At 32.5% G+C, this 26,896-nt stretch overlaps 1 protein-coding gene across 1 annotated transcript; it reads right to left on the reverse strand.

Annotated features, from left to right (window-relative positions):
- Positions 1–18,628: 18,628 nt before the first annotated feature.
- On the reverse strand, positions 18,629–26,794 carry LOC148620475 (MAPK regulated corepressor interacting protein 2-like). Its single transcript, XM_088581371.1, has 6 exons — positions 26,685–26,794; positions 26,491–26,569; positions 24,317–24,444; positions 22,756–22,806; positions 21,515–21,565; positions 18,629–18,896 (listed from the first exon to the last, which is right to left on the reverse strand). The coding sequence occupies exons 1-6, from the start codon at positions 26,734–26,736 to the stop codon at positions 18,829–18,831; spliced, it is 429 nt and encodes a 142-aa protein (XP_088437497.1). The 5' UTR covers positions 26,737–26,794; the 3' UTR covers positions 18,629–18,828.
- Positions 26,795–26,896: the final 102 nt, after the last annotated feature.

A 26,896-nucleotide genomic window follows, 5' to 3' on the forward strand; every position in this document is an offset into this window, starting at 1 on the left:
TTCCTGTGACATTGAGGTCCATTTGTATCTGCCTGGGGTACCAAAATGGCTTACAATCTGTATTTTCTGCATATGAAAAGCTATATTTTTTTAAAACTATGATATTGGTATAATTTTTTCTGGATTTATTATAATTGAAATGACCATATCTATAGTTTAAAACAGTTGGTTGTACCGGTCATTATACTTTACTTTAAACAAGAGGCTCCCTTGAGTTAAAGACAAAAAAGGAGGTTCGGATATTAATATTTCCATATATGGAACTCACAAGTGGGGATTAAATAATGATTTGGAACTCATAGTACAGCTTATGTATCTACCATGTCAGAATAAACCACAAAGTTGCTTAGTTTGATTAATGCAGCAGCTTTTTATCAAAAGTAATATTTTCTGGCTAACATTGAGATATTAGTCTTATGCCTGGAATAGGGTACCTATATAAGAATTTTAATAGAAAACTCATGTTTGTAGCAGGGCAATGATATTCTGAATTTTCAGTATGGAAATGAATACTCTAGCAGAAAAACAACAACTTTTAGGATTATATTGAAATGTTTATTAGTAATAGGTACCAGTATCGTATTGCATATCCCTGAGCGGGTGTACGTCAAAACATGGATGCCATAAAAATATAGTGCATTTTCTTTTTGCCTCTCTACAAACTAATGTTTTGTCAAAAGACATGAACAATGACTTAAAAAATAGAGCAAACATCACACTGTAAGATGAAGAACTTTTTTAAAAGAAAATCTAACATAATATCATAAAAATGTTCCACTGAAAAGGTTGGTTAGGTGAGTGCAAAACGAAAGTGAAAATAGGGAAAATGGCTATTTATAGTTCAAGACTACTTTTCTGTCCAATCTTCGTGGACTCACCCTATTTTCTTTGCAGGAAATTATTTTTTCACATGTCCTTAGAAATGCTACATAAGTGAAAGTTTTATTGAATCAATTTACATATTTTTTAAAAAATCCTAAAAACATGCACTTCACTATAGAGGTCTATGGGAAAATTAATACGATACTGAGACCTAGTAAGCCAGTTTTTCAAGTAAAGTTGGATATTCAGCAAGTGGTCTTTACCAGCTGAAAAAGTAGTACCCCAATACAGGTAACACTTTTAAGATGAATTAGCCAACTTTTGAACCTGATTTTTTATGGTAGCTCTGGTTTTTTGCATTTATGGTTAATCTTGACCAAATTTGGAAATGCATTTTGTTTTCATGAATTTGTAGGATATCAGTTCAATAAAATTATTATCTTGACTATTTATGATGAGCATATCTATATTCAGGTAACCTAAAGCAAGTAATACTCCTGCATAAAGGATAGTTTTCAAGTTACAACACATTTTAAGTATGTGGTTAGGACTTGAAAATAGTCATTTTCCATACATTGCCTCTTATATATGAAAAAATGAATATTTTTTTTATTTTTTGTTTTTCTTTCAAATAAATAGCTAAAATGAGTTGCCATATAACTGTGTGGTTGATTTAAACACAGAAATGTCACAAAAGTCATCAGCCAATTTTTTAGTGGACTTTTTTTAGTGGTTCAAATGGACAGATTCTAATGCGGCAAGAAAAATAATGGTGTTTTTTCATATAAAAACTGAATTTTTTCAAAAAGTATCTAAAGCAGACAATTGTTATTATAATATTTATACCAGTAAACTATATTTCTTGCATCATAGCTATCTGTTTTAAAGAAAAAGTCCTTTTCCTGTGACATTGAGGTCCATTTGTATCTGCCTGGGGTACCAAAATGGCTTACAATCTGTATTTTCTGCATATGAAAAGCTATATTTTTTTAAAACTATGATATTGGTATAATTTTTTCTGGATTTATTATAATTGAAATGACCATATCTATAGTTTAAAACAGTTGGTTGTACCGGTCATTATACTTTACTTTAAACAAGAGGCTCCCTTGAGTTAAAGACAAAAAAGGAGGTTCGGATATTAATATTTCCATATATGGAACTCACAAGTGGGGATTAAATAATGATTTGGAACTCATAGTACAGCTTATGTATCTACCATGTCAGAATAAACCACAAAGTTGCTTAGTTTGATTAATGCAGCAGCTTTTTATCAAAAGTAATATTTTCTGGCTAACATTGAGATATTAGTCTTATGCCTGGAATAGGGTACCTATATAAGAATTTTAATAGAAAACTCATGTTTGTAGCAGGGCAATGATATTCTGAATTTTCAGTATGGAAATGAATACTCTAGCAGAAAAACAACAACTTTTAGGATTATATTGAAATGTTTATTAGTAATAGGTACCAGTATCGTATTGCATATCCCTGAGCGGGTGTACGTCAAAACATGGATGCCATAAAAATATAGTGCATTTTCTTTTTGCCTCTCTACAAACTAATGTTTTGTCAAAAGACATGAACAATGACTTAAAAAATAGAGCAAACATCACACTGTAAGATGAAGAACTTTTTTAAAAGAAAATCTAACATAATATCATAAAAATGTTCCACTGAAAAGGTTGGTTAGGTGAGTGCAAAACGAAAGTGAAAATAGGGAAAATGGCTATTTATAGTTCAAGACTACTTTTCTGTCCAATCTTCGTGGACTCACCCTATTTTCTTTGCAGGAAATTATTTTTTCACATGTCCTTAGAAATGCTACATAAGTGAAAGTTTTATTGAATCAATTTACATATTTTTTAAAAAATCCTAAAAACATGCACTTCACTATAGAGGTCTATGGGAAAATTAATACGATACTGAGACCTAGTAAGCCAGTTTTTCAAGTAAAGTTGGATATTCAGCAAGTGGTCTTTACCAGCTGAAAAAGTAGTACCCCAATACAGGTAACACTTTTAAGATGAATTAGCCAACTTTTGAACCTGATTTTTTATGGTAGCTCTGGTTTTTTGCATTTATGGTTAATCTTGACCAAATTTGGAAATGCATTTTGTTTTCATGAATTTGTAGGATATCAGTTCAATAAAATTATTATCTTGACTATTTATGATGAGCATATCTATATTCAGGTAACCTAAAGCAAGTAATACTCCTGCATAAAGGATAGTTTTCAAGTTACAACACATTTTAAGTATGTGGTTAGGACTTGAAAATAGTCATTTTCCATACATTGCCTCTTATATATGAAAAAATGAATATTTTTTTTATTTTTTGTTTTTCTTTCAAATAAATAGCTAAAATGAGTTGCCATATAACTGTGTGGTTGATTTAAACACAGAAATGTCACAAAAGTCATCAGCCAATTTTTTAGTGGACTTTTTTTAGTGGTTCAAATGGACAGATTCTAATGCGGCAAGAAAAATAATGGTGTTTTTTCATATAAAAACTGAATTTTTTCAAAAAGTATCTAAAGCAGACAATTGTTATTATAATATTTATACCAGTAAACTATATTTCTTGCATCATAGCTATCTGTTTTAAAGAAAAAGTCCTTTTCCTGTGACATTGAGGTCCATTTGTATCTGCCTGGGGTACCAAAATGGCTTACAATCTGTATTTTCTGCATATGAAAAGCTATATTTTTTTAAAACTATGATATTGGTATAATTTTTTCTGGATTTATTATAATTGAAATGACCATATCTATAGTTTAAAACAGTTGGTTGTACCGGTCATTATACTTTACTTTAAACAAGAGGCTCCCTTGAGTTAAAGACAAAAAAGGAGGTTCGGATATTAATATTTCCATATATGGAACTCACAAGTGGGGATTAAATAATGATTTGGAACTCATAGTACAGCTTATGTATCTACCATGTCAGAATAAACCACAAAGTTGCTTAGTTTGATTAATGCAGCAGCTTTTTATCAAAAGTAATATTTTCTGGCTAACATTGAGATATTAGTCTTATGCCTGGAATAGGGTACCTATATAAGAATTTTAATAGAAAACTCATGTTTGTAGCAGGGCAATGATATTCTGAATTTTCAGTATGGAAATGAATACTCTAGCAGAAAAACAACAACTTTTAGGATTATATTGAAATGTTTATTAGTAATAGGTACCAGTATCGTATTGCATATCCCTGAGCGGGTGTACGTCAAAACATGGATGCCATAAAAATATAGTGCATTTTCTTTTTGCCTCTCTACAAACTAATGTTTTGTCAAAAGACATGAACAATGACTTAAAAAATAGAGCAAACATCACACTGTAAGATGAAGAACTTTTTTAAAAGAAAATCTAACATAATATCATAAAAATGTTCCACTGAAAAGGTTGGTTAGGTGAGTGCAAAACGAAAGTGAAAATAGGGAAAATGGCTATTTATAGTTCAAGACTACTTTTCTGTCCAATCTTCGTGGACTCACCCTATTTTCTTTGCAGGAAATTATTTTTTCACATGTCCTTAGAAATGCTACATAAGTGAAAGTTTTATTGAATCAATTTACATATTTTTTAAAAAATCCTAAAAACATGCACTTCACTATAGAGGTCTATGGGAAAATTAATACGATACTGAGACCTAGTAAGCCAGTTTTTCAAGTAAAGTTGGATATTCAGCAAGTGGTCTTTACCAGCTGAAAAAGTAGTACCCCAATACAGGTAACACTTTTAAGATGAATTAGCCAACTTTTGAACCTGATTTTTTATGGTAGCTCTGGTTTTTTGCATTTATGGTTAATCTTGACCAAATTTGGAAATGCATTTTGTTTTCATGAATTTGTAGGATATCAGTTCAATAAAATTATTATCTTGACTATTTATGATGAGCATATCTATATTCAGGTAACCTAAAGCAAGTAATACTCCTGCATAAAGGATAGTTTTCAAGTTACAACACATTTTAAGTATGTGGTTAGGACTTGAAAATAGTCATTTTCCATACATTGCCTCTTATATATGAAAAAATGAATATTTTTTTTATTTTTTGTTTTTCTTTCAAATAAATAGCTAAAATGAGTTGCCATATAACTGTGTGGTTGATTTAAACACAGAAATGTCACAAAAGTCATCAGCCAATTTTTTAGTGGACTTTTTTTAGTGGTTCAAATGGACAGATTCTAATGCGGCAAGAAAAATAATGGTGTTTTTTCATATAAAAACTGAATTTTTTCAAAAAGTATCTAAAGCAGACAATTGTTATTATAATATTTATACCAGTAAACTATATTTCTTGCATCATAGCTATCTGTTTTAAAGAAAAAGTCCTTTTCCTGTGACATTGAGGTCCATTTGTATCTGCCTGGGGTACCAAAATGGCTTACAATCTGTATTTTCTGCATATGAAAAGCTATATTTTTTTAAAACTATGATATTGGTATAATTTTTTCTGGATTTATTATAATTGAAATGACCATATCTATAGTTTAAAACAGTTGGTTGTACCGGTCATTATACTTTACTTTAAACAAGAGGCTCCCTTGAGTTAAAGACAAAAAAGGAGGTTCGGATATTAATATTTCCATATATGGAACTCACAAGTGGGGATTAAATAATGATTTGGAACTCATAGTACAGCTTATGTATCTACCATGTCAGAATAAACCACAAAGTTGCTTAGTTTGATTAATGCAGCAGCTTTTTATCAAAAGTAATATTTTCTGGCTAACATTGAGATATTAGTCTTATGCCTGGAATAGGGTACCTATATAAGAATTTTAATAGAAAACTCATGTTTGTAGCAGGGCAATGATATTCTGAATTTTCAGTATGGAAATGAATACTCTAGCAGAAAAACAACAACTTTTAGGATTATATTGAAATGTTTATTAGTAATAGGTACCAGTATCGTATTGCATATCCCTGAGCGGGTGTACGTCAAAACATGGATGCCATAAAAATATAGTGCATTTTCTTTTTGCCTCTCTACAAACTAATGTTTTGTCAAAAGACATGAACAATGACTTAAAAAATAGAGCAAACATCACACTGTAAGATGAAGAACTTTTTTAAAAGAAAATCTAACATAATATCATAAAAATGTTCCACTGAAAAGGTTGGTTAGGTGAGTGCAAAACGAAAGTGAAAATAGGGAAAATGGCTATTTATAGTTCAAGACTACTTTTCTGTCCAATCTTCGTGGACTCACCCTATTTTCTTTGCAGGAAATTATTTTTTCACATGTCCTTAGAAATGCTACATAAGTGAAAGTTTTATTGAATCAATTTACATATTTTTTAAAAAATCCTAAAAACATGCACTTCACTATAGAGGTCTATGGGAAAATTAATACGATACTGAGACCTAGTAAGCCAGTTTTTCAAGTAAAGTTGGATATTCAGCAAGTGGTCTTTACCAGCTGAAAAAGTAGTACCCCAATACAGGTAACACTTTTAAGATGAATTAGCCAACTTTTGAACCTGATTTTTTATGGTAGCTCTGGTTTTTTGCATTTATGGTTAATCTTGACCAAATTTGGAAATGCATTTTGTTTTCATGAATTTGTAGGATATCAGTTCAATAAAATTATTATCTTGACTATTTATGATGAGCATATCTATATTCAGGTAACCTAAAGCAAGTAATACTCCTGCATAAAGGATAGTTTTCAAGTTACAACACATTTTAAGTATGTGGTTAGGACTTGAAAATAGTCATTTTCCATACATTGCCTCTTATATATGAAAAAATGAATATTTTTTTTATTTTTTGTTTTTCTTTCAAATAAATAGCTAAAATGAGTTGCCATATAACTGTGTGGTTGATTTAAACACAGAAATGTCACAAAAGTCATCAGCCAATTTTTTAGTGGACTTTTTTTAGTGGTTCAAATGGACAGATTCTAATGCGGCAAGAAAAATAATGGTGTTTTTTCATATAAAAACTGAATTTTTTCAAAAAGTATCTAAAGCAGACAATTGTTATTATAATATTTATACCAGTAAACTATATTTCTTGCATCATAGCTATCTGTTTTAAAGAAAAAGTCCTTTTCCTGTGACATTGAGGTCCATTTGTATCTGCCTGGGGTACCAAAATGGCTTACAATCTGTATTTTCTGCATATGAAAAGCTATATTTTTTTAAAACTATGATATTGGTATAATTTTTTCTGGATTTATTATAATTGAAATGACCATATCTATAGTTTAAAACAGTTGGTTGTACCGGTCATTATACTTTACTTTAAACAAGAGGCTCCCTTGAGTTAAAGACAAAAAAGGAGGTTCGGATATTAATATTTCCATATATGGAACTCACAAGTGGGGATTAAATAATGATTTGGAACTCATAGTACAGCTTATGTATCTACCATGTCAGAATAAACCACAAAGTTGCTTAGTTTGATTAATGCAGCAGCTTTTTATCAAAAGTAATATTTTCTGGCTAACATTGAGATATTAGTCTTATGCCTGGAATAGGGTACCTATATAAGAATTTTAATAGAAAACTCATGTTTGTAGCAGGGCAATGATATTCTGAATTTTCAGTATGGAAATGAATACTCTAGCAGAAAAACAACAACTTTTAGGATTATATTGAAATGTTTATTAGTAGTAAGCCAGTTTTTCAAGTAAAGTTGGATATTCAGCAAGTGGTCTTTACCAGCTGAAAAAGTAGTACCCCAATACAGGTAACACTTTTAAGATGAATTAGCCAACTTTTGAACCTGATTTTTTATGGTAGCTCTGGTTTTTTGCATTTATGGTTAATCTTGACCAAATTTGGAAATGCATTTTGTTTTCATGAATTTGTAGGATATCAGTTCAATAAAATTATTATCTTGACTATTTATGATGAGCATATCTATATTCAGGTAACCTAAAGCAAGTAATACTCCTGCATAAAGGATAGTTTTCAAGTTACAACACATTTTAAGTATGTGGTTAGGACTTGAAAATAGTCATTTTCCATACATTGCCTCTTATATATGAAAAAATGAATATTTTTTTTATTTTTTGTTTTTCTTTCAAATAAATAGCTAAAATGAGTTGCCATATAACTGTGTGGTTGATTTAAACACAGAAATGTCACAAAAGTCATCAGCCAATTTTTTAGTGGACTTTTTTTAGTGGTTCAAATGGACAGATTCTAATGCGGCAAGAAAAATAATGGTGTTTTTTCATATAAAAACTGAATTTTTTCAAAAAGTATCTAAAGCAGACAATTGTTATTATAATATTTATACCAGTAAACTATATTTCTTGCATCATAGCTATCTGTTTTAAAGAAAAAGTCCTTTTCCTGTGACATTGAGGTCCATTTGTATCTGCCTGGGGTACCAAAATGGCTTACAATCTGTATTTTCTGCATATGAAAAGCTATATTTTTTTAAAACTATGATATTGGTATAATTTTTTCTGGATTTATTATAATTGAAATGACCATATCTATAGTTTAAAACAGTTGGTTGTACCGGTCATTATACTTTACTTTAAACAAGAGGCTCCCTTGAGTTAAAGACAAAAAAGGAGGTTCGGATATTAATATTTCCATATATGGAACTCACAAGTGGGGATTAAATAATGATTTGGAACTCATAGTACAGCTTATGTATCTACCATGTCAGAATAAACCACAAAGTTGCTTAGTTTGATTAATGCAGCAGCTTTTTATCAAAAGTAATATTTTCTGGCTAACATTGAGATATTAGTCTTATGCCTGGAATAGGGTACCTATATAAGAATTTTAATAGAAAACTCATGTTTGTAGCAGGGCAATGATATTCTGAATTTTCAGTATGGAAATGAATACTCTAGCAGAAAAACAACAACTTTTAGGATTATATTGAAATGTTTATTAGTAATAGGTACCAGTATCGTATTGCATATCCCTGAGCGGGTGTACGTCAAAACATGGATGCCATAAAAATATAGTGCATTTTCTTTTTGCCTCTCTACAAACTAATGTTTTGTCAAAAGACATGAACAATGACTTAAAAAATAGAGCAAACATCACACTGTAAGATGAAGAACTTTTTTAAAAGAAAATCTAACATAATATCATAAAAATGTTCCACTGAAAAGGTTGGTTAGGTGAGTGCAAAACGAAAGTGAAAATAGGGAAAATGGCTATTTATAGTTCAAGACTACTTTTCTGTCCAATCTTCGTGGACTCACCCTATTTTCTTTGCAGGAAATTATTTTTTCACATGTCCTTAGAAATGCTACATAAGTGAAAGTTTTATTGAATCAATTTACATATTTTTTAAAAAATCCTAAAAACATGCACTTCACTATAGAGGTCTATGGGAAAATTAATACGATACTGAGACCTAGTAAGCCAGTTTTTCAAGTAAAGTTGGATATTCAGCAAGTGGTCTTTACCAGCTGAAAAAGTAGTACCCCAATACAGGTAACACTTTTAAGATGAATTAGCCAACTTTTGAACCTGATTTTTTATGGTAGCTCTGGTTTTTTGCATTTATGGTTAATCTTGACCAAATTTGGAAATGCATTTTGTTTTCATGAATTTGTAGGATATCAGTTCAATAAAATTATTATCTTGACTATTTATGATGAGCATATCTATATTCAGGTAACCTAAAGCAAGTAATACTCCTGCATAAAGGATAGTTTTCAAGTTACAACACATTTTAAGTATGTGGTTAGGACTTGAAAATAGTCATTTTCCATACATTGCCTCTTATATATGAAAAAATGAATATTTTTTTTATTTTTTGTTTTTCTTTCAAATAAATAGCTAAAATGAGTTGCCATATAACTGTGTGGTTGATTTAAACACAGAAATGTCACAAAAGTCATCAGCCAATTTTTTAGTGGACTTTTTTTAGTGGTTCAAATGGACAGATTCTAATGCGGCAAGAAAAATAATGGTGTTTTTTCATATAAAAACTGAATTTTTTCAAAAAGTATCTAAAGCAGACAATTGTTATTATAATATTTATACCAGTAAACTATATTTCTTGCATCATAGCTATCTGTTTTAAAGAAAAAGTCCTTTTCCTGTGACATTGAGGTCCATTTGTATCTGCCTGGGGTACCAAAATGGCTTACAATCTGTATTTTCTGCATATGAAAAGCTATATTTTTTTAAAACTATGATATTGGTATAATTTTTTCTGGATTTATTATAATTGAAATGACCATATCTATAGTTTAAAACAGTTGGTTGTACCGGTCATTATACTTTACTTTAAACAAGAGGCTCCCTTGAGTTAAAGACAAAAAAGGAGGTTCGGATATTAATATTTCCATATATGGAACTCACAAGTGGGGATTAAATAATGATTTGGAACTCATAGTACAGCTTATGTATCTACCATGTCAGAATAAACCACAAAGTTGCTTAGTTTGATTAATGCAGCAGCTTTTTATCAAAAGTAATATTTTCTGGCTAACATTGAGATATTAGTCTTATGCCTGGAATAGGGTACCTATATAAGAATTTTAATAGAAAACTCATGTTTGTAGCAGGGCAATGATATTCTGAATTTTCAGTATGGAAATGAATACTCTAGCAGAAAAACAACAACTTTTAGGATTATATTGAAATGTTTATTAGTAGTAAGCCAGTTTTTCAAGTAAAGTTGGATATTCAGCAAGTGGTCTTTACCAGCTGAAAAAGTAGTACCCCAATACAGGTAACACTTTTAAGATGAATTAGCCAACTTTTGAACCTGATTTTTTATGGTAGCTCTGGTTTTTTGCATTTATGGTTAATCTTGACCAAATTTGGAAATGCATTTTGTTTTCATGAATTTGTAGGATATCAGTTCAATAAAATTATTATCTTGACTATTTATGATGAGCATATCTATATTCAGGTAACCTAAAGCAAGTAATACTCCTGCATAAAGGATAGTTTTCAAGTTACAACACATTTTAAGTATGTGGTTAGGACTTGAAAATAGTCATTTTCCATACATTGCCTCTTATATATGAAAAAATGAATATTTTTTTTATTTTTTGTTTTTCTTTCAAATAAATAGCTAAAATGAGTTGCCATATAACTGTGTGGTTGATTTAAACACAGAAATGTCACAAAAGTCATCAGCCAATTTTTTAGTGGACTTTTTTTAGTGGTTCAAATGGACAGATTCTAATGCGGCAAGAAAAATAATGGTGTTTTTTCATATAAAAACTGAATTTTTTCAAAAAGTATCTAAAGCAGACAATTGTTATTATAATATTTATACCAGTAAACTATATTTCTTGCATCATAGCTATCTGTTTTAAAGAAAAAGTCCTTTTCCTGTGACATTGAGGTCCATTTGTATCTGCCTGGGGTACCAAAATGGCTTACAATCTGTATTTTCTGCATATGAAAAGCTATATTTTTTTAAAACTATGATATTGGTATAATTTTTTCTGGATTTATTATAATTGAAATGACCATATCTATAGTTTAAAACAGTTGGTTGTACCGGTCATTATACTTTACTTTAAACAAGAGGCTCCCTTGAGTTAAAGACAAAAAAGGAGGTTCGGATATTAATATTTCCATATATGGAACTCACAAGTGGGGATTAAATAATGATTTGGAACTCATAGTACAGCTTATGTATCTACCATGTCAGAATAAACCACAAAGTTGCTTAGTTTGATTAATGCAGCAGCTTTTTATCAAAAGTAATATTTTCTGGCTAACATTGAGATATTAGTCTTATGCCTGGAATAGGGTACCTATATAAGAATTTTAATAGAAAACTCATGTTTGTAGCAGGGCAATGATATTCTGAATTTTCAGTATGGAAATGAATACTCTAGCAGAAAAACAACAACTTTTAGGATTATATTGAAATGTTTATTAGTAATAGGTACCAGTATCGTATTGCATATCCCTGAGCGGGTGTACGTCAAAACATGGATGCCATAAAAATATAGTGCATTTTCTTTTTGCCTCTCTACAAACTAATGTTTTGTCAAAAGACATGAACAATGACTTAAAAAATAGAGCAAACATCACACTGTAAGATGAAGAACTTTTTTAAAAGAAAATCTAACATAATATCATAAAAATGTTCCACTGAAAAGGTTGGTTAGGTGAGTGCAAAACGAAAGTGAAAATAGGGAAAATGGCTATTTATAGTTCAAGACTACTTTTCTGTCCAATCTTCGTGGACTCACCCTATTTTCTTTGCAGGAAATTATTTTTTCACATGTCCTTAGAAATGCTACATAAGTGAAAGTTTTATTGAATCAATTTACATATTTTTTAAAAAATCCTAAAAACATGCACTTCACTATAGAGGTCTATGGGAAAATTAATACGATACTGAGACCTAGTAAGCCAGTTTTTCAAGTAAAGTTGGATATTCAGCAAGTGGTCTTTACCAGCTGAAAAAGTAGTACCCCAATACAGGTAACACTTTTAAGATGAATTAGCCAACTTTTGAACCTGATTTTTTATGGTAGCTCTGGTTTTTTGCATTTATGGTTAATCTTGACCAAATTTGGAAATGCATTTTGTTTTCATGAATTTGTAGGATATCAGTTCAATAAAATTATTATCTTGACTATTTATGATGAGCATATCTATATTCAGGTAACCTAAAGCAAGTAATACTCCTGCATAAAGGATAGTTTTCAAGTTACAACACATTTTAAGTATGTGGTTAGGACTTGAAAATAGTCATTTTCCATACATTGCCTCTTATATATGAAAAAATGAATATTTTTTTTATTTTTTGTTTTTCTTTCAAATAAATAGCTAAAATGAGTTGCCATATAACTGTGTGGTTGATTTAAACACAGAAATGTCACAAAAGTCATCAGCCAATTTTTTAGTGGACTTTTTTTAGTGGTTCAAATGGACAGATTCTAATGCGGCAAGAAAAATAATGGTGTTTTTTCATATAAAAACTGAATTTTTTCAAAAAGTATCTAAAGCAGACAATTGTTATTATAATATTTATACCAGTAAACTATATTTCTTGCATCATAGCTATCTGTTTTAAAGAAAAAGTCCTTTTCCTGTGACATTGAGGTCCATTTGTATCTGCCTGGGGTACCAAAATGGCTTACAATCTGTATTTTCTGCATATGAAAAGCTATATTTTTTTAAAACTATGATATTGGTATAATTTTTTCTGGATTTATTATAATTGAAATGACCATATCTATAGTTTAAAACAGTTGGTTGTACCGGTCATTATACTTTACTTTAAACAAGAGGCTCCCTTGAGTTAAAGACAAAAAAGGAGGTTCGGATATTAATATTTCCATATATGGAACTCACAAGTGGGGATTAAATAATGATTTGGAACTCATAGTACAGCTTATGTATCTACCATGTCAGAATAAACCACAAAGTTGCTTAGTTTGATTAATGCAGCAGCTTTTTATCAAAAGTAATATTTTCTGGCTAACATTGAGATATTAGTCTTATGCCTGGAATAGGGTACCTATATAAGAATTTTAATAGAAAACTCATGTTTGTAGCAGGGCAATGATATTCTGAATTTTCAGTATGGAAATGAATACTCTAGCAGAAAAACAACAACTTTTAGGATTATATTGAAATGTTTATTAGTAATAGGTACCAGTATCGTATTGCATATCCCTGAGCGGGTGTACGTCAAAACATGGATGCCATAAAAATATAGTGCATTTTCTTTTTGCCTCTCTACAAACTAATGTTTTGTCAAAAGACATGAACAATGACTTAAAAAATAGAGCAAACATCACACTGTAAGATGAAGAACTTTTTTAAAAGAAAATCTAACATAATATCATAAAAATGTTCCACTGAAAAGGTTGGTTAGGTGAGTGCAAAACGAAAGTGAAAATAGGGAAAATGGCTATTTATAGTTCAAGACTACTTTTCTGTCCAATCTTCGTGGACTCACCCTATTTTCTTTGCAGGAAATTATTTTTTCACATGTCCTTAGAAATGCTACATAAGTGAAAGTTTTATTGAATCAATTTACATATTTTTTAAAAAATCCTAAAAACATGCACTTCACTATAGAGGTCTATGGGAAAATTAATACGATACTGAGACCTAGTAAGCCAGTTTTTCAAGTAAAGTTGGATATTCAGCAAGTGGTCTTTACCAGCTGAAAAAGTAGTACCCCAATACAGGTAACACTTTTAAGATGAATTAGCCAACTTTTGAACCTGATTTTTTATGGTAGCTCTGGTTTTTTGCATTTATGGTTAATCTTGACCAAATTTGGAAATGCATTTTGTTTTCATGAATTTGTAGGATATCAGTTCAATAAAATTATTATCTTGACTATTTATGATGAGCATATCTATATTCAGGTAACCTAAAGCAAGTAATACTCCTGCATAAAGGATAGTTTTCAAGTTACAACACATTTTAAGTATGTGGTTAGGACTTGAAAATAGTCATTTTCCATACATTGCCTCTTATATATGAAAAAATGAATATTTTTTTTATTTTTTGTTTTTCTTTCAAATAAATAGCTAAAATGAGTTGCCATATAACTGTGTGGTTGATTTAAACACAGAAATGTCACAAAAGTCATCAGCCAATTTTTTAGTGGACTTTTTTTAGTGGTTCAAATGGACAGATTCTAATGCGGCAAGAAAAATAATGGTGTTTTTTCATATAAAAACTGAATTTTTTCAAAAAGTATCTAAAGCAGACAATTGTTATTATAATATTTATACCAGTAAACTATATTTCTTGCATCATAGCTATCTGTTTTAAAGAAAAAGTCCTTTTCCTGTGACATTGAGGTCCATTTGTATCTGCCTGGGGTACCAAAATGGCTTACAATCTGTATTTTCTGCATATGAAAAGCTATATTTTTTTAAAACTATGATATTGGTATAATTTTTTCTGGATTTATTATAATTGAAATGACCATATCTATAGTTTAAAACAGTTGGTTGTACCGGTCATTATACTTTACTTTAAACAAGAGGCTCCCTTGAGTTAAAGACAAAAAAGGAGGTTCGGATATTAATATTTCCATATATGGAACTCACAAGTGGGGATTAAATAATGATTTGGAACTCATAGTACAGCTTATGTATCTACCATGTCAGAATAAACCACAAAGTTGCTTAGTTTGATTAATGCAGCAGCTTTTTATCAAAAGTAATATTTTCTGGCTAACATTGAGATATTAGTCTTATGCCTGGAATAGGGTACCTATATAAGAATTTTAATAGAAAACTCATGTTTGTAGCAGGGCAATGATATTCTGAATTTTCAGTATGGAAATGAATACTCTAGCAGAAAAACAACAACTTTTAGGATTATATTGAAATGTTTATTAGTAATAGGTACCAGTATCGTATTGCATATCCCTGAGCGGGTGTACGTCAAAACATGGATGCCATAAAAATATAGTGCATTTTCTTTTTGCCTCTCTACAAACTAATGTTTTGTCAAAAGACATGAACAATGACTTAAAAAATAGAGCAAACATCACACTGTAAGATGAAGAACTTTTTTAAAAGAAAATCTAACATAATATCATAAAAATGTTCCACTGAAAAGGTTGGTTAGGTGAGTGCAAAACGAAAGTGAAAATAGGGAAAATGGCTATTTATAGTTCAAGACTACTTTTCTGTCCAATCTTCGTGGACTCACCCTATTTTCTTTGCAGGAAATTATTTTTTCACATGTCCTTAGAAATGCTACATAAGTGAAAGTTTTATTGAATCAATTTACATATTTTTTAAAAAATCCTAAAAACATGCACTTCACTATAGAGGTCTATGGGAAAATTAATACGATACTGAGACCTGTTATGCATTGATGCAGTGTTTGGTTCACGCAAATTTATAAATAGCAGGAAACAGTCAAAGGATGTCGTCATCTTTTCTCCTAAAAATGGTAATTCATTAATTACCCTATTTCATCAGCTGTACTTGTTTTCGATTCTAATAGACGTCAGAATTACTGGTCATTTTTTTCAGTAAATTGATGAACTGGGATGAGAGATGTTCATATATTGTTTAATCTTAATGCAGTCTTTTGTAATGACTGTCAATTGAATACGACAATTTAAAAGATGCATTCTTAATGATAGAGCTGTGTTGTTAAACAGGTAGGGTGGCGACTGATTGACTAGATTTCACGCCTCCACTTTGGGCTGGTAGTTGCTTCTGTGAACTACTGCACATTGAGCCATCATTTTTTCTCAAAGGCAATCAGTCATCTGTTTTTCTCCTGTCGTATACTTCATGACCACTGGGGAGAGGGTACTGGGAGGGGTTTAGAAAATAAAATAAGGGCAACATATAATAGGCAGTGGCTATTCAATCGGACCGGGTTGAATAGCTTATGGACTATTCAACCGGATCCGGTCGAATAGCCATCAATTATTAATTAAAAGTTCCCTACAGTTAAAAATAAATTTAACCAAAGGAAGAAAAGTAAGAACTTCGAACAGAACATAATAAGGAGAAAATAACAGAATTAAATAAAAGACAGATAACAGAAAATGAATGGTAGTCAGGGGGTTAGATACATAGGTTAAGGTGGCGGGAATCGGTGGTGGAGGGGGCGGAGAATGAAAGTAAGAAAGAATAACATTGGATGTTCGCTCTTACTGTATCTGACTTTTAATGGGACATGAGCAGATTGATTTACTTTTAATGGGACATGAGCAGATTGATTTACTTTTCTTGTATAACATGCAGATTTTACTAGATTTCGCTATTTAATTGCTCATTGATTTGTTATTGTGAGTTTAACGTAAAGTGGGCAGTATCAGAAGGCGAAAAGTCCATTAGCCTCGTGTCGTGACCGTAAAAAGTAAATTACAAGACCCTCATCAGAACCCAGTCGCTTTTGGAAATTCATTATAAAAGTAAAACAGACGCAAACGGTACCAGTACTGGAATAATCTTACTTCATCTGAAGGTATGCAAAGCTCGTTCCGGTCAGTTTATCTGAGAAAAATTCTTTCTTTCATATCTTGTCGAAATCTAGCGGAATCAACTTTTCCAAACAATCGATTTGAAGGTTTTTATAACGAAGTTCTTATAACTTAAATATGTTTGAAATGACTCTTCCCACATTTTGTTCTCCGATTTTCCTGGTCCTATTCAGCTGTTCAATGCTATTATGTTGATTTCACAGAAATTCATTCACTAAACTCGTTATAATTGTATAGCCGACAGCACCATACCACTACATATGTGACGCAAATATTTTTTTTTCAATCAATAAAGACCATTGAGCTTCGTCCTAGTCATTAGATTGATGAAATATAATTGAGTTTACGTTTGACGCGTAAGCAGAGCCAGGCAACAGTAATTTGCTACCGTCAAATCCACGATTGACGTTTCAAAATTTTATGTGGTTTTCAATTCACCTATTGTTAAACTGTCCCATATACGGTAACTAGAGAAATACTGTTTCTAAAAGTAAGCGAGCTCTCTCTCCATTATCCAATGAAAGGTTTATATGGCCCGAGACCTAATAATTCAATTTAATTACAGGTTTATGCACGAGAAGGCTTTATAGCTGTGCTCAGAGATTGTAGATGCATTGTTGATTGATTGGACAAAGAAGTAGGCTTGATTCCTGATATGTATGTTTTTTTCATGAATTTAAAAACATTAACCTATGTACATGTATACCTTTACATACACATTCACATTAATGTATAACTCTGGCAAGTACACGAGTCTCTTACCCTTCCATGTTTTATGTTGTACCTTCATTGTGACCTGTATGGAACCATACAAAATTCTATTTTATTCAATTGTTCAAGACATTTCAAGAAATAACACTGATTTGGTGTGTATTTTACAAGGAATAATGGAATAACCAGTTGATTATTCTATTTATCATATAGATTCCCTCCATGATTCGTTGCATTTTCGACAAATTATAAATCTTGTGAACGGGGGATGGATATATGTATTGTGACATTTTGCGGGGAGCAAGTGAAATTACATAATTTATTTTAGTGTGAATTATCAAAATTTTTACACAAGGAACATTCAGTAAATCACTGCTATCTACATAACAAATGTTTTCCTGGTCTAGTCTTTGTATTTAGTATATATTTTTTTTCTTTCTGCTTGCTCAAATCTTGGTTCCCTTGATTACTCTTTCAATTCAGAAAAGTTCATGAGCTATGGTAAAAATTTGAACTCTTGAAATTAGTGATATGCAGTATCATATTCAATTTTACCAAAGCATATCAAGCTTTCATTTGAAACCGAATGAAATCAATCCAAGTTACTTTGATGCTTATATGAGATTGATATAAAATGCTGAAAACAAACATTCCAATGATTTTTTAAGAGTTGTGTCCCTTACCTTAGGTCTACCTCCTTAATAAGTGGTTTTCAGTGAATCTCTTAATAATGTGGGAATCATTCTGATGAGAGCCTTACAAAATTGTTTTTTTTTTTCAAGTAAAATTACACTTTTTTAGGATAACATTACTGAAAGTCAGTAACCTTTACTTGCCTTTATAGTCAACGTGATCAAAATACAGGGTATTTTAGTTTTACATTTATAGTTCTTTATATGTTAATTGAGCTTCACATAAAATTCAAGTGAACTTCACAAAAAATTAACATGAAATTCATGAATTGTTCACATGAATTTCACTTGAAGGCTGGATTCACCTGAATTTCACATAGTTTATTTGCTCAATTCAGGTGAAAATCATGTAAAATAATTTTGCTTGTGTAATATTGTACCAAAATATTAAACCCATCTCAGTGTTGTACAATTAAGGTATACTTATTTAGAAGGATGTTCTGGAGTGTTCAATGTTGAAAGGTAAAAATATGATTATGGTGAAAAAATTATTGAAATTCAAAGCAAATTACAATATCACAAGTTTTATTAAAAAAATTGCAATTTTTCACATCTTCAAATAAAAACATAATTTTCATCACTCACAAAACATTCATACAAAATACATGGACAGATTTTCTTGGTCATAAAAACTATCAACAACAAACAATTTTACATCCAACATGAAAGAACTATGGTAGATTTAGAAGCCATTAATGGCCGTCTCAATTAGCTGCTCGTGATTTTCTCATACGTTCTCTGCCCCCAGTAACTCTCCAGATCAAATGGCTTAAATGCTGAAATGGATGTAAAAATTTTATCATTATGATATTATGACAGGTCAGGTTCACCACTATATATGATACATGTAATTGGAATAAAGCAAAACTATGATTAAATTATTTCAGCTTATCAGATAATGAAAAAAAAATTAAGTTTGTGATTTCAGGTTTTAATTTACATAATTCATTAGAATAAAAGACAATTATTATTTTTTTAGTTAGACACAGACCATTTTGTTCTTTTATGATGGGAGGGGGGTTGTGGAGGAAGAAATTTTGTTTCACAAGCATAATTTTCTTTTTCATTAGCAGCGGGAGTTCTACATTTTTAAGTAATGGGGGAATGTTTAATGATTTTTTTAACCATGGCCAAGTAAAAAAAAAATTGGGCTATAATTTGTAATATATATGTATATATTTTTTATATTGGTCCCTTTTTTTAAATTCCACTACAAACACAATTGTCGATTTGTCTGGTGTGGATCTAGATACTTGTGTACAGGGGCGAGTTTGAAGGCTATCATGTGCTCTGTTTTGCCCAAGTTTTGCACCAAATTCATATATTTTCCCAAAAAGAGGGGGTTTTGTAACCCTGGACTTCCCCCTACTGGCCCTAGCCCATGTTTGTTCCTTTAAACTGGACCTCCTCCAACTGACCTTGGCCAAAACTTATTCCTATGAACTGGACCTCCTCCTACTGGCCCTAGCCAATGCTTGTTCTTTTGAACTGTACCCCCACCATTACTGTCCCTAGCCAATGCTTGTTCCTTTAAACTCTACCCAATTACTGGCCCTACCCAATGCTTGTTCCTTTAAACTCTACCCCATTACTGTCCCTAGCCAATGCTAGTACCTTTGAACTGTATCCCCCCCCCACCATTACTGGCCCTAACCAATGCTAGTTCCTTGAACTGTAACGCCCCCCCACCAACCATTACTGGCCCTAGCCAATACTTGTTCCTTTAAACTGTACACCCCCACCATTACTGTCCCTAGTCAATGCTTGTTCCTTTAAACTCTACTCCACCATTACTGTCCCTAGCCAATGCTTGTTCCTTTGAACTCTACTCCCCCATTACTGGCCCTAGCCAATGCTTGTTCCTTTAAACTCTACCCAATTACTGGCCCTACCCAATGCTTGTTTCTTTAAACTCTACCCAATTACTGGCCCTACCCAATGCTTGTTCCTTTAAACTCTACCCCATTACTGTCCCTAGCCAATGCTAGTACCTTTGAACTGTACCCCCCCACCATTACTGGCCCTAACCAATGCTAGTTCATTGAACTGTAACGCCCCCCCCCCCCCCAACCATTACTGGCCCTAGCCAATACTTGTTCCTTTAAACTGTACCCCCCCACCATTACTGTCCCTAGTCAATGCTTGTTCCTTTAAACTCTACTCCACCATTACTGTCCCTAGCCAATGCTTGTTCCTTTGAACTCTACTCCCCCATTACTGGCCCTAGCCAATGCTTGTTCCTTTAAACTCTACCCAATTACTGGCCCTACCCAATGCTTGTTTCTTTAAACTCTACCCAATTACTGGCCCTACCCAATGCTTGTTCCTTTAAACTCTACCCCATTACTGTCCCTAGCCAATGCCAGTACCTTTGAACTGTACCCCCCCACCATTACTGGCCCTAACCAATGCTAGTTCCTTGAACTGTAACGCCCCCCCCCCCCAAACCATTACTGGCCCTAGCCAATACTTGTTCCTTTAAACTGTACCCCCCCCACCATTACTGTCCCTAGTCAATGCTTGTTCCTTTAAACTCTACTCCACCATTACTGTCCCTAGCCAATGCTTGTTCCTTTGAACTCTACTCCCCCATTACTGGCCCTAGCCAATGCTTGTTCCTTTAAACTCTACCCAATTACTGGCCCTACCCAATGCTTGTTTCTTTAAACTCTACCCAATTACTGGCCCTACCCAATGCTTGTTCCTTTAAACTCTACCCCATTACTGGCCCTAACCAATGCTAGTTCCTTGAACTGTAACGCCACCCCCCCCCAACCATTACTGGCCCTAGCCAATACTTGTTCCTTTGAACTGTACCCCCCCCCCACCATTACTGTCCCTAGTCAATGCTTGTTCCTTTGAACTCTACTCCCTCATTACTGGCCCTAGCCAATGCTTGTTCCTTTAAACTCTACTCCCCCATTACTGTCCCTAGCCAATGCTTATTCCTTTGAACTGTAACCCCCCCCTAACCATCATTACTGTCCCTAGTCAATGCTTGTTCCTTTGAACTGTATTTCCCCATTACTGGCCCTAGCCAATGCTCGTTCCTTTGAACTGTACCCCCTACCACCATTACTTTCCCTAGTCAATGCTTGTTCCTTTAAACTCTACTCCCCCATTACTGGCCCTTACCAATGCTTGTTCCTTTGAACTGTACCCCCCCACCACCATTACTGTCCCTAGTCAATGCTTGTTCCTTTAAACTCTACTCCCCCATTACTGGCCCTAGCCAATGCTTGTTCCTTTAAACTCTACCGCCCCCATTACTGGCCCTAGCCAATGCTTGTTCCTTTGAACTGTACCCCCCCCCCCCCACCACCACAACTGGCCCTAGCAAATGCTCGTTCCTTTGAAAATAATACATTGACCTCTTTTACATTATAATACTTACTTTTCAGGACTTGATTATTTGTGTCTTTATCTCTGTATACAATGGGTCCACCTGACAATAGATGTTAGATAAAATCACAAATTTCTGAATAGGAATAAAGACTAAAAAAGTGAAAATATGGTCATAAGAATGATAATCTTGTTTCCTGCTACCAGCAAGAATAAAATAAATACATGTAAGAAGATAGGGAAATAGCTTTTATTTTATTAAAAACATTTTACATTGCATCAGTGAGGAAACAATCTAGACTATCAGTGCTTGAATTTTTTGTTGTGCTTAACAACTGATAACATGTTTGAACCTATGTCACCTTTACGTATTTATCATCACATAAATAACTTACTGTAAGCATGAAAGGAAAGCAGGTTAAAAAAATTAAGTGTGGGCTTCACTAACATTTACTGTAACAGTTTTAATTTTCGCAGATTCTGTCAAGTGACCATATTTGCAGATATCAATTATTGCGGTTTAAAAAATGGTAAGTGTTACATAGTGTTAAAAAACAGTTTTGCCAGTATTAATATTCATGCTTTTCAGTCCTCCACAAAAATAGTGAAAATTAGCACATTGCTAAAATTAATATGTTCACAGTAAGTTAAGTATAATCATTTACTTGTAATGGCAGAATCTACTGAAAAATAGCTGAGTTCAACAGATAAAACTTCTTATTAAATAGATGTCAAATGGTCCATAATAGGGGGTGTGCATAATCAATATGTACATGTAGATTAACACTATTTTAAGTTTAATTAATATTGATCTTATACTTTTTGAGTTGAAAAGACTTGTTATGCTTCTTATGACTATTCATTTTTTTGTTAACTTGTATGACAGGATGTTCCACATACGTGTCTGTATTATCATTTGGAAAGATTAAAATTCTGTCCAGGTGTAATTTGCAATCAAATTTCGTAGAAAAAATTGAGAATCCATGAAGGTGACCTCTGATAACCATCTTAGGCACCACTGTTCATATGTTGCCTGGCTAAATACCCAATCAACCAGTATTGACTGGTTTCTTGTTAACCGGGCAAAGTGTAAGGGCAGTTGGATAAATGGACAGAGTCTAGAAGCGATTAAATCTGTTTTCATGGTAGATAAAAGTTCAAGGGCATAACTAGTCAATTTTTATCCCCAAAATGCACAAAATTATTTTTTTCCAACTAAGAAACAATTTCACTCCCACCCCCTAGATCTGCCACTGACTCAATAGTACAAAATTAAATCTTTATAGCACAAACCTTCTCTGTAGTTCTTCTTTGATTCTAGCTCATGACTGACTTTATTCCAAGCTAAAAATAGAATGCCAAAAAGTGGTATATGTTTAAAGATGTGGCATCATTCATTCGCATAAATCATTTATCAATACTTTTTAAGACTTTAGACTACACTGTGTATTTTCTAATTCCATGGGTGATCTCATCAATTTAGGGGAGTTTTCATGAGAGGAAAGATAGTCAAAAGCATTTAGGAAATTAATCAGTAAATCAAACCTAATGTTTTGACTATAGTTTTCCCAACTTTTCTTGGTTTGGATCCATGGTGTCACGGTACCCATAATTCTTATCAGAAAACCATGCTGAAAATGTTGTTTTTGAAATTTGTTTTGGTCCAATCTCTACAGTTTAATGGCAGAAAAGGAGACACATGCAAGACAAGGAATCTTAAAATAAATATACACTCCATTTTTGTCTTTCATGTATTGAATTAGTACCATGGTCATGGATCCAGAAACGGTAAAAAATGCTGGTAATTATCCGACAAATTTTGCAAATGACTAACAACAATTTTCAATATCGGACATAAAAAATTGTCAACCCTTATGAATTACAGTCTGCATGGTTTTATTAGTGTATAAACATCCTGTCTACCAGTCTCCTAATTATTTATTGGAAGTAAATTGATAGATGTGTGTTAATTTTAGCCGATGTGCAGCCACCTGTTACTGATTTACCTGTAACTGATTAGTTGATTGCACAATTGAATTAACACTACATGTGTAGCCCCACTGCGTGTACAAATTAATTGAAATAACTCGGAGAATCTTCACACATTTATTAGTTGATTAATTAAGAAAAAAGACCGACAAGTCCACCACTTTCCTGCCGATTCAGAGGTTACGAAAGCACATGGAACTGAAACTATGAATCAGTCGTAGTCTGTAATTATTAATATGTCAATTGAATCGTTTTAACACAGAAGTCAACAGACCATTTTAATCAATATACAAAATGTGTTTGCTATTTTCTTTTACAAAAATTCAACATTTTTTTTCATCACTGGGTAGTTTTCGGCTGTTTGGCTATGTGATGAAAAAGTCTGAGAGATACGATGTTTTGTTTACATGTTAGAATGTCCTCGTGAGATCGAAACCGAACTTGTTCACTTGCTCTAATATTTTGTAAAAGACAGAGTATGTAATGAAATAACACACTTTCCAATATTTATCTTAAAATAACTACATACAAATGTTTTTTTAAGTTTATTTTTGGTCTGAGCATGTAAAAGACTGACAAAAATGTCTGCTTGAAATTTGATAAAATGTCCAGCATGGGCTGTCATAATTTCCGGACCTTTGATCAGTACGTATATCAAATCAATTCAAATTAGTGTTGGTCCAAGATCTGGAACCCTCAATTTCAGACCCAGACCTTTTCTCTAATTTCATGAACACAGGTCCATGACCTTCAATACATGACACTGAACCTTTACTGAGGACCTGTGGTTTACATCAGGTGGACATGTCTACAAAGGTCCTGGACCTCCCATCCTCAAAAGCAAATCAAACCCCAGACAGCTTACCATCAGTTAGGAATTTAACGATCTCATCATGCTGGGGATAAGCTTCTTGAACAGGGGATGGATTTTGCTTGCTATAACCCGATCTTCTTCCGTTTATATGCTGATGGTTGAAGGTAGGTTTTGGAGAGCTATAATTACAAAAAAGCATGATCAATATATTGACACATTGTATGATGTATAAAAAGTAGTATTCAGACCTGGCAAAATCATTTTCAACCTGTCAGACATTGGGTCTGTCAACCTAACAAAATCTGCTGGACCAAAAAAAAAACCAAATAATTTTGCATTGCCTTTTAACTCGATTCGGACGCCATCTTTTAACCGGAAGTTCCGGTTGAGAGGTGTCTAATAAAAAAAACGTACCGGAAATCATGCAAATTTTACAGGACCGGCGGCTAAAAATACCTGTCATGTCCTACGAATTTTGCCATGACTGAGTATTTAGTAATCTTTTGGCGAGAGTCTTGTGCTAAGTGATAGACATCACCTAGAAACCATTTAGTCAACTATGTTCTATAAAGATTAAGTAAAAATTGAATTAAGCACAATATTTTGTTTATTTTGTTTCAATAAATGTTATATTGAGTAACTCACTGAGCATACTCAGTGAGAAGTTTCTATAAAGGGTTTAGATGAAACCTATTGAGTTGATTTTGATTTAGTTAGATTAATTTTGAATATATAGAATAAATACATCATTGTGTTTGATATAGATAAGTTTTACTGTTCTGATGTCAAGGACAGTTCAACTAAGGAATGAATGAAGATCCCTGAAAGAACCCATTGAGAAATTTAGAAATGAGAAACATTATGTTTTAATGTACATGCACAGTACATGTGACAATACTATCATTTGAAATTCCACAACTATTCCAAATTACTGCACATGACAAGAGTGCAGTGGTCATAAAAAAAAAGCCAATCTAATGAACATGTATAAAACTGTACTAGTAATCAAATTGTAAATTCCATTCAGTCAATGAATGTTGAATTTGACATTTTATTTAACTTTCTATTCAAATGACCTTACAACCATGTATCAGCGTCCTAGGATTTTTCAGAAATTGAGCTTTCCTCAGGAAAAATCCATATAAAACCAACTTTCCCACAGTCAATGACTGCTTTCCTAACAAAACAAATCCTTACAGCATATGAAGTTTTCAACTTGCCACGGGAAAGTGCAACTAAGTACCTAACTTTCCCTGACCCAAATTTCACATACCCCGGGTAACGGGAAAAAGGAATCCTAGAACACTGTGTATATGAATGTACATCCGGGAATACTCTTTTTTTTCTTATCAGTTAATTTTGACAGCCATGATAAAAAGTGGAATGGAGTATTGTAGATCCTACATTGTACATGCTGACTTGTCAAGTCTCATAGAATTTTTGCGACATATTAACTTTGAAGCTCATCTGGCATTATTTATCTTTTTTTCCAAATCTGATGCATTTGCATCTTGAAAGCTTGACAGTTTTGTACAAGTTGTGCTTAGGGAGAACAATAAAGCAGTCAAATTAACATGATAACTGAAAATTACACATCTATTACCATTTTCAGTGAAAGAGGCAGTTTCCCCCTTATAATACATCTTTCGCAGCTGAAACAGGTATATCTCATGGTGTCATCCATAATTAATTATAATAATGCTAAATAAACTTTCTTTTTGCATTTAAATTTAATGTAAACACTTAAGGATCCTTTCATCTATGTATTTAACTAAATATTCTGAATATTAATGGTTTTCCTATTGATGCATTTATTGCAAATTAATCAACCACATCATGGGGGAATATATACATGTACTGAACAACAAAAGCTGAGGGTTCTTAAATTTACATTCAAGAAGAGGGTTCTTTACATACAACTTGTTTTGATTTTAGTTGCATCATTTGGAAACCAAACTATATTAAACGAGATAACTTTATTTCAAAGTTAAACTGTAATCTGAAAAGCTATGAAATGTTATGCTTGTCACAGTCAGGTGAGGTCGGAATGTCAATGACGTTAGGTTTCATTAATCTTCTTAATAACACGACTGTGGTTGTTTATTCTTGTACGAACACGTGTTTCGTAATCATCAAAGAAATTGCAAAACCTCAATGTCATCTCGTTTTGACCGCTGGATCTTTAACGCTAGACTATTTTCGAAGTTTTAGGAGCTTTCTTTTACCTCATAGTCAGTTCACCCGTTCCTTTCAGCTGTTTTTCTGCGTCCTTTATTTCAAGGTTGTCTATCGCTTTAGGAGGACCTTAAAAGAGAAAAACACCATCTTAATAGTATTCTACGATATTTTTTCTTTAAAATGGCATATCACACGTCTAATGAACATTCCGAAAATACAGTAAAATGTGAAAATAATTTACCTCTCCGTGTGCTGGAAACTATTTTACTCGGTCCTCTCGACAGTGCATACATCCCCTTATCATATCGCGCAACTTTCTGCGCAAGTGAAAGTACATTTGGATAATTCTGGGATTACGTCTTGATAATAACTAAAAGTCCGAGGCATTTCGAACAAAAATAACTGACGACTTCGTCGAGCAATTGTTTAACCTGGTCCTTTCTTGAATTTGAA

The sequence above is a fragment of the Perna viridis genome, chromosome 4, assembly GCF_037379345.1.
Source record: "Perna viridis isolate PV_CMFRI_1.1 ecotype Kerala chromosome 4, ASM3737934v1, whole genome shotgun sequence".
Lineage (NCBI taxonomy): Eukaryota > Metazoa > Mollusca > Bivalvia > Mytilida > Mytilidae > Perna > Perna viridis.

Bases quoted from the DNA above. Each gene is read 5' to 3' on its own strand.
- LOC148620475 (XM_088581371.1), bottom strand. From the start codon at position 26,736: ATGTATGCACTGTCGAGAGGACCGAGTAAAATAGTTTCCAGCACACGG. The intron at 24,445-26,490 runs GTAAAAGAAAGC...TTGTAATTATAG, and splicing joins ACGGGTGAACTGACTATGAG to CTCTCCAAAACCTACCTTCA. The intron at 21,566-22,755 runs GTTTGTGCTATA...ATCTATTGTCAG, and splicing joins AAAGAAGAACTACAGAGAAG to GTGGACCCATTGTATACAGA.